Consider the following 9894-nt stretch of genomic DNA (forward strand, 5'->3'; position numbering starts at 1 on the left):
TACTTTTACACCCTACCATAACATTATTTAACATCCCTACCATAACATTACTTTTACATTCCTACCATAACATTACTTTTACACCCTACCATAACATTACTTTTACATCCCTACCATAACATTACTTTTACACCCAACCATAACATTACTTTTACATCCCTACCATAACATTTCTTTTACATCCCTATCATAACATTACCTTTACATCCCTATCATAACATTACTTTTACATCCCTACCATAACATAACTTTTACATCCCTATCATAACATTACTTTTACATCCCTACCATAACATTACTTTTACATCCCTACCATAACATTACTTTTACATCCCTACCATAACATTACTTTTACATCCCTATCATAACATTACTTTTACATCCCTACCATAACATTACTTTTACATCCCTACCATAACATTACTTTTACATCCCTACCATAACATTACTTTTACATCCCTACCATAACATTACTTTTACATCCCTACCATAACATTATTTAACATCCCTACCATAACATTACTTTTACATTCCTACCATAACATTACTTTTACACCCTACCATAACATTACTTTTACATCCCTACCATAACATTACTTTTACATCCCTACCATAACATTACTTTTACATCCCTACCATAACATAACTTTTACATCCCTACCATAACATTACTTTTACATCCCTACCATAACATTACTTTTACATCCCTACCATAACATTACTTTTACACCCTACCATAACATTTTTTTACATCCCTACCATAACATTACTTTTACATCCCTACCATAACATTATTTAACATCCCTACCATAACATTACTTTTACATCCCTACCATAACATTACTTTTACATCCCTACCATAACATTACTTTTACATCCCTATCATAACATTACCTTTACATCCCTACCATAACATTACCTTTACATCCCTATCATAACATTACTTTTACATCCCTACCATAATATAACTTTTACATCCCTACCATAACATTATTCAACATCCCTACCATAACATTATTTAACATACCTACCATAACATTACCTTAACATCCCTATCATAACATTACTTTTACATCCCTACTATAACATTACTTTTACATACCTACCATAACATTACTTTTACATCCCTACCATAACATTACTTTTACATCCCTACCATAACATTACTTTTACATCCCTACCATAACATTACTTTTACATCCCTACCATAACATTACTTTTACATCCCTACCATAACATTACTTTTACATCCCTACCATAACATTACTTTTACATCCCTACCATAACATTACTTTTACATCCCTACCATAACATCCCTACTATAACATTATTTTTACATCCCTACCATAACATTACTTTTACATCTCTACCATAACATTACTTTTACATCCCTATCATAACAATACTTTTACATCCCTACCATAACAATACTTTTACATCCCTACCATAACATTACTTTTACATCCCTACTATAACATTACTTTTACATCCCTACCATAACATTACTTTTACATCCCTATCATTACATTACTTTTACATCCCTACCATAACATTACTTTTACATCCCTACCATAACATTACTTTTACATCCCTACCATAACATTACTTTTACATCCCTACCATAACATTACCTTTACATCCCTATCATAACATTACTTTTACATCCCTACCATAATATAACTTTTACATCCCTACCATAACATTACTTTTACATCCCTACCATAACATTTTTTTTACATCCCTACCATAACATTACTTTTACATCCCTACCATAAGCAAATAGCAAGGATACTAACTGTATTCTATATCTTGAATCGCTGTTAAACGAGATTTTTCATTATACGAAAGCATGTTAACTAATCATTAAGAATTTTCGATTTGTCCGTTTGATTAACTTCCTATTAACAGTCAGGGTCATTTAAGGACGGCCTCGCATGAATGAGGTGTGTAGCGTGTGTGAAATGTGTGCGTCCTTTGAGATAGAGCAGTATGTTATTGATAGTGGAACTCATGCCCTTTTTATAGTGATATCTCACTGAAACATGCTATCAAAGACATAAGACAAGCACGCCCAACCAAGTCACAATGAACTGACAACGGACAAACCAGTCGTCCCTCTTCTTTTCTTTTTTTCTTTTTGCTGGGAGGTAAGCAAAATAAGAAATTACTATTTAACATTACACACAAAGTCATATTATATTAATCATGCTTGTTGGCCTCGGCACGTGTCTGTTATGTAATTGTGATAGGAAATTGTTACATGATGAAAGATCAAGTAGTCGAATATGTAACAGGAGAGGAGAAAAAGTAGCGGCTAGAACGGGATTCGAACGTGGGACCTTCGAACACTAGCCGAATGCTCTACCGCCGAGATACATGGTCATCGATGATCGACCAAGTCCAATCTCACTACAGATATGTCAAAGGATGTCTTTGCGCTTCCCAAGAACAGTGCCCTGTCATGTTGCTTCATGCATTTGAAAGTTGTTTCCGACGTCCGCGACACGTAGCAAACAAATTCGCCAAATCTAGAATCATGATACCTCCAAAAATGCAAGCCAAAATAACCCCAGCAGCAGACCCCATCACTGTTGACGATGTGCGAGCGTCAGGAGCTGAAATCATTTATCTGGTATGTTTACTAGTCGTTTTCTTGACGACTGATAATTCTGTACGTAATTTCTCCATTACCTCCTTGAGTTGGTCCTGTGTATAATTGCGTGTACGGTTTGAATTAGGCTTAGGACATTCACATGGACATGCTGTTGCTGACTCCGTTGTGTTTGAATCTGTGAAATTAGATAGTATAATCAATCAAGAAAGTCTAATACATCATAAAAATGCTATAATGTATTATAAACATATCGGTATACAAGGTTATTTTTACGATATGAGCATTCGTTTACAAACTTTTCAATGGTGGTGATGGTATAGAGTAAGTAACTTTTGAAGCTTAAGAAAAATACTATATTCGTCTGCGCCTGTTTTTGACAGAGAAGAAGAACATTTCGTCAGCTGTAGAGTATCTTTAATGTTTTAGAGATAAGGAGAAGTTAAATCATTATTGTCCTTTGTTTTTTACGAATACTCATCTAACCGATGTTTGATCCATTTTGACAAAATAAGTATAACTAACAATTGAAAATTGATGCTACAGGATATGAAGGCGGGTTTTTTTTAATCAAATACTATAAGTATAAAAGCGCGAAATAAAGTTGGTTTATAGTATATAGGAAAAATAATTTCCCAAATATTTCTTTAATACCTTTGGAACTTTAGAAGAGAGAAATCGAACAGGTCCATTACCTTTCCGAAACGGCTTTTTAGGTCACCAGAGACGAAGTCTCAAGTGACCTATTCTAATTGCCTTTTGTCCGTCGTCGTCCGTAGACCGACGTGCGTCGTGCGTGGTATGGCGATAAACAATTTACTTTTTTGACTTCTTCTCCAAAACTTCTTCACCAAATTTGTTGAAATTTTGCAGAAACCTTTCATAGCCAAAGGTCAACTATATTGTGAATAATATGGTCCCAGCCCCCAGGGGCCTGAGGGGTGGGGCCAAAAGGGGTCAAATAGGCTAAAACTTCAAAAAATCTTCTTCTGAAATTCCAGAGGGCTAGAATCACATACTCTTCATTGATTTAAAGGTCTTAAGGTCCTTAACAAAAACTGTAAATTATATGACCCTGGGGTCTCACGTTCCCCCATTGGGAGGGGGTCAAGTTTACTACAGTTTATAGACGGAAAACACATTTTTGAGCATTATTTGGTCATTTGTAATAGGATATAAGTCAAATGTTGTCAGAATTATCAGTATTAGACCGCCATTGAATCATAATAACAATGTTTTCCACGACTGACCCCCAGGGGCCTCAGGGGTTTGGCCAAAAGGGGTCAAATAGGCTAAAACTTCAAAAAAATCTTCTTCTGAAATTCCAGAGTGCTAGAATCACATACTCTTCATTATCTCGTTCCCACGCAATAATATTTCGTTCGAACGCAATAGTATTTCGTTTCCCACGCAATAATATTTCGTTCGAACGCAATAGTATTTCGTTCCCACCCAATAATATTTCGTTCGAACGCAATAATTTTATTTATTTCATGTCCGCTCCCAGCCACCGTACTGAAGACCTTTTCACGGAGGTGAAATGTCGCGATTGAGAGTCATCTAATTTTTCTTCGTTTATAATCAGACCGTTTCGCGGTATCTAATCGTTCGTGACATACGTGAAATGTAATCACACACAAAAAACATTCTATTTACATTAATCTAGTAAAGGCAATGTCTCTCTTTGAAGAAATATAATAGTATGTATATACTGTACATATGAGAGAAATCACTGAACGCGTTATCTATGTAGCGTCGCCTTTGTTACATCCCTCATGAAATCGATATACGAAATGTTTTTTTTTGTTTTTTTTTTGTTTTTTGTTTTTGCATTAACGCCTTTACTTTCAAAGTCCACGGATAATGTTGCTCTGAACTGGACCGCCTGACACACAATGATTTACATGATAGAATATGATGATTTAAAAAGGCCAGTTGATAGGGGGTAATTAGGCTAAGCGTATTAGAAACATGTTTTTGTTTACTTGCTAATTTTAGTAGATATATAATCCGAGGCTTTGGAACAAATGCAAAAAGAAAATTCCACTCATCAAGTGATTATAAAATAAGCAAAGGCGACCAGATCAAAAAACTTACAGGTGAACGAATGCATAGCACCGTAATAATAGAGGGATAATTAACGTTTCTAATTATTTTTCAAATTATTTTCCTTCAAACATGCCACGATATTAAATATATGTGATAATTCAGGTTCATAAGCAGTTATTGAAACAGATGTTGAAATTGATTTTAATTCAATGAAATTGAACATCTTCATCATTAATGTCGTTGTTTATCATTTTGTTATCTATGTTATTGTTAGTTTATTGCATGCAAAAATGACAACTTAATTGTATATATCTTACTCTGAAATGATATTTTCAAGAACATGGGCGACTGACAGACAGCTCTATCAACAATGTAAGACTAATATAAAGGTATATAACAGACGAACATTTGCCATGACGGCCACACGGTAAATAGGCCGAAAAGTCATAAAACAGACAACTTGTGTGTAGCGTCATACAGGTGGTTGAATGAATATGATATTAAAAAAAATATATTAAAACCACCTAACATTTAAGAAATAACCATGGAACGAAATAATTATAATCAAATAACAAATAGTCAATGAGGACCGAAAGGGAGGTCAGCAGCAATACAAAAAAAAACATGATTTGATTTTACATCGATTGCGAAAAAAGTTACATAACTCATAAAAAGCACTTTCGATTACCCGGATAAAAGCGCACGAACGTTGTAAAGTGGGAGGGAGGAAACCAGAGTGACCGGTGAAAACCCAAATGATCGGCCAGGTGACCCTTGACATTTTCACGTCTGTACCGCGTGTCGAACCCATCCGGCTAAGTAAAAGGCAAAGGGCTTAACTACTACCCCACCCTGTCACATTAAGAATCGCATAACATGTATTGAAACTACGTATACAAAATGAATCCTACAACGACCACGGGGACACGTCATTTAGAATTATTGCACTGACTTAAAAATGCATCTTAGTCCTTCAATAGAAACATAAATCAAACCGATAAACATCAAATTACAGGACAATAGAATTTGAAATTCTAATAAAAGAATTAAACGTTTATTGAGGCAAACTAAAATGGAGGAAGACAACGTAAATGGACTGAATATACATAAAATTACGTATCAAACATGAAATTAACAGAACAGTGTAATCATACGTTTATTTTGACATCAACATTTTAAAGAAAATAATGCACGATCCTACTGTCAATGATGCAATATATCTAACTGTAAAGGTGAATTCGCGCATTCCCAAACTATGATATTTCAATGACATTAACATACTATAATTTCATTAATGCTTCGACGCCAAATGCATTAACATATTATTACACTGTATTGCAAAAATGTGTAATTGTACAGGATATGAAAAACAAACACTACACGAAAAAAAGCAAGTGTTCTTTATACCTTCATCAGAAACTGCAGAAGTCGGGACAGTCGGGGTCGATGTACCTGTGGACGTTGTATTTTGGACGGACAGCTCGCTAGTTGTGAAGGTGGGAGTGGTAGTGGTGGCGGTGGCGGCGGTGGCGGCGGCGGCGGCGGCGGCGGCGGCGGTGGTGGTTGTGACGGCAGTGGTAGGGGTGGTGGTGGTGGTGGTGGTGGTGGAAGTGGTTGTGACTAAGGAAGTGGTTGCTATACTTGACGGGGTAGGTGGAATAGACGTGGTGACGGCAGTGGACGATGTGGTTGTGGTGATAACACCTGCTGTAGATGTTTTAAAAATTTTGATCCATCAAATAACATTTTGAATTATATGGTAAAGCAACTGCGAAAACGCAATAAAATGCATATACTTTCCCCACTTGTAAAAGAAACGAAAAGAAAAATAAAATTTTAGTGTGAGCAAAGTAGCATATTATTGTTTTCAGTAATTAGGAAGTTATTTAATTACAATGTACACAAAACGTTCTGTGACGTCACTATTCTCTTTATTGTCTTAGTTCAATGGTCAAAAACAAAAGGCGTTGTTGTCAACGATTACTAATTATCTACCTCTTTAAAGATGCTCCACCGCTGATAGAGCATTATCGATACTCATCATTTGAACAATAATTGGTGTTCAATCGTGTATATATACGTGTATATCTAATTAACACAAAAATGATATTAAAGAATTTATTTTGCCTTTGGTGCATGCATAATCAGTTCTTCATTCCATATAGGACATTAAGTGCCATGGATTTTTTTCGGGATGCAATTAATTATTTTTAACATTTTTATCTTGAAGCAAAATTAGAAGCTCAATTTTTTCGATGGTGGTAAAGATAAAAAGAAAGTCACTTTTGAAACTGAAGAAAAAATGCTAATTGATCTCTTCCTGTTTTTGATAAAGCAAAAACCTCATTTGTCAGCGGTCAAGCTTGTTTATATATATACATACCTGGAATAGTTATGTTCCAATATCCATCCCCGGCTGGTCCGGTTGAAACACCAATGTAACTAACAATAAACGGATTCGGGTTTGACCACGACAGTATATCCTCCTTGTTATCAGCCACGTGTTTGAATAAATGAACAGATCCAGAGGTATCCCAAGTAATTGTAAATGTACGATAATTATCACAGTTCAGTAGATAGTTTTCCACGTATTCTTTCACGGGATCCGACTGCTTAGCTGTTCTCAGTACTGTTTTACTATTATTCCATCCTCCTATGACAATTTCGTAAATGTTTCCAGGGGCTGTTTGACTATCAAAGTCCATAAGTAAGACATGAGCATCAGTGCATGCTTTCACATGGAATATAAATGGGGATAGGGCCTGGTTATACCCTATACTGCTTAGCAGAGTATAATTGAATGTGAACCAAGTCGCTGATGTTTGTTTTGGAGTAAATACATGTCGAATTTCACCTGCAAATAAACAAAACGTTTTATAATTCAAAACAATTCAGTGAATTATCAAGTGAAACAAAATATATAAAGTGGTAAACCTACAGGGCCCTAACACTGATCAAATATATATATATATAAAAACGCTAGCGAAGATGCAAGTACCCAGAAAAAACCAACGACAAGCGGTTTATACATGGTAACTGCCATACGTGATATGAATGGGTTTTAGTAATTATGTCTTGACATTTGAATCTTTAAGACACAGCGGAAAGCATTTTTTTCTGAAAACTATGTGTAATGTTGACAGCTACATTATATGAATAAAGTATATACACCCTAAATAAAACACAACAATTCACTAGGTTGCAACTTTACTTTGCAATACATTAAAACAAATCTAAATTTGCCAGCATGTACCCTTTTTTAGATTCCAATTTAAGTTAATTCGTAAAACTAAATGTCATATACTGAAAAACGTCTTCTTTTTGCGCCAACTTCATTACGCGTTTTAATGCCTATGGAAATTTGTTGTCGTGATCCAAACGCCTGGAGTCCTACTTGACCTGTATTTTTGCGATTTCTTATCGTCCGCGAAATCCGCAAAATTCATTTGCATGAGAAAATATGTTGCTTTACAGTAATTATAATAAAAATGCGGCCATCAATAAACAAGTCAGTCTGGGTTATTAGCCTGGACCTCCTATCGACAGTATAAGACCCCCCTGTGTGTGATATACTGCTTTCATATTTTGGGAGGCTGTGGTATATTTCTGTTGTGGCACCCAACCCGGTCACATTATACTGATAATGCGCAAACCAGTTGCCCCACACCCTTTATGTTAAGCAGAACAGAAACAACCATTGTATAGACTATCTTGTGTAATGGCTGAGGTATCCATTTGTTGATATTTTCAGGATGATAATGAAATAGAACTTACAGAAAACAAATCAAACTTTCACCGGAAGTTTATCGCGCATGGAAGGAAGACATCTGTGCTATTTTATCCATTATTTGAACAGAAAGTGATGTTTAATCGTGTAGATATACTAATTAACACAATGATACAGACATACTATATAAAATTATCTATTTTGCTTTTGCGCAATCAGTACTTTATTCTATATATAGGTCATAGTATTTTTTATTAATTAATTGTTAATTATTTTTCATATTTTTATCTTGAAGTTAAATAAGAAGCTTAAACTTTTCTATGATGGTAATTGTGTAAAGTAAGTAGGTCTTTTAACTGAAGTATATACGCCAAACACCATTCGTCAGCAGTGGAGCATCTTTAACAAATTATTGTAAATGAAAATGAAATCAGTATTATACTATTGGAATACTTCCAACATTGCTTTCGCATTTTCTTGATTTTAAACTAATTAAGGCTAACAGCCTTGAAGAGTAATGAATGTTCTCTTGACGAAATATCAACCATAGATAATTTATGACGAGTCATGGTTGGGATGTGCTCGTAATAAATAAAACATTAATCAATGGTGTTTTATTTGGAAATTCACTTATCGCCATTTTTCGGTTATTGTTCCAATCAAGGATACTTGGTGCCGTGTTATCAATATTGAACAATGATAGTTTGATGTAACAAAGCACTAAGGACAGTACAACTATGTTTTCTCTTCTCCGAGTATAGATTATAATCTCGCTTTGGGGGATTTTTATTACTGAAGATGATGAAATATATATTCCATTCCAACTGCTCAAAAAACAACAGATCTTTGCCAGGAGAACAGCTCTAATTACTTGCCAATTTCACTGATAATAGCTGGCAATGGCTAATTAGGGGGAAATCCTTCAGTTAATGGGCCTTAAAATCTGTAATACTTTCCTATGAAGAAGTTAAAGGATTTCTTTTTCAGGATATGTTGTGAAACTGAGCTCGTATACATGTAGTAGGAGTCATTGTATTGTGATTTCGAAACAACAGCGTACATCTATTATCTAATTAAATATGGCATCACTTTACGTCAAAACGTCGTTCCAGGATCCACAAATAACGGTGATGACCTCTCTACTGTAATTCGAATCTCTATGACTAATTCGCCTCTTGATAGTGACCCAATAAATATTTTTTTAAAATTTAAAAAAAAACAGTGTTTCGATTATTACAGAGTTCTTTAGATTTATCGATAATGGTTTCCTGATTCTTCCTCAAGAACATGACTATCACGTGATACCATTTAACTAATCAATCACATTAGTATAAATCGATAACTAAAGACATTATTGTAAATGCTAATGCAATTGGTATAATGTTAATGGAACACTTCCAACATTACTTCCAGTTTCTGAGTTTAAGGCCAACAGCATGGAAGAGTATTGAATGATCTCTTGACGAAATAAAAAGTTGTTCCAGAAATATATACCATAGATGATTTA

The 9894-nt window shown here is 34.8% G+C and overlaps 1 protein-coding gene across 1 annotated transcript; it reads right to left on the bottom strand.

Annotated features, from left to right (window-relative positions):
• Positions 1 to 2625: 2625 nt before the first annotated feature.
• Positions 2626 to 9027, bottom strand: LOC138318653 (C3 and PZP-like alpha-2-macroglobulin domain-containing protein 8). The gene is made up of 4 exons (XM_069261650.1): positions 9018 to 9027; positions 7044 to 7514; positions 6068 to 6280; positions 2626 to 2789 (listed from the first exon to the last, which is right to left on the bottom strand). Exons 1-4 carry the CDS (start codon positions 9025 to 9027, stop codon positions 2626 to 2628), a joined length of 858 nt encoding a protein of 285 aa, XP_069117751.1.
• Positions 9028 to 9894: the final 867 nt, after the last annotated feature.

The sequence above is a fragment of the Argopecten irradians genome, chromosome 1, assembly GCF_041381155.1.
Source record: "Argopecten irradians isolate NY chromosome 1, Ai_NY, whole genome shotgun sequence".
NCBI classification, from domain to species: domain Eukaryota; kingdom Metazoa; phylum Mollusca; class Bivalvia; order Pectinida; family Pectinidae; genus Argopecten; species Argopecten irradians.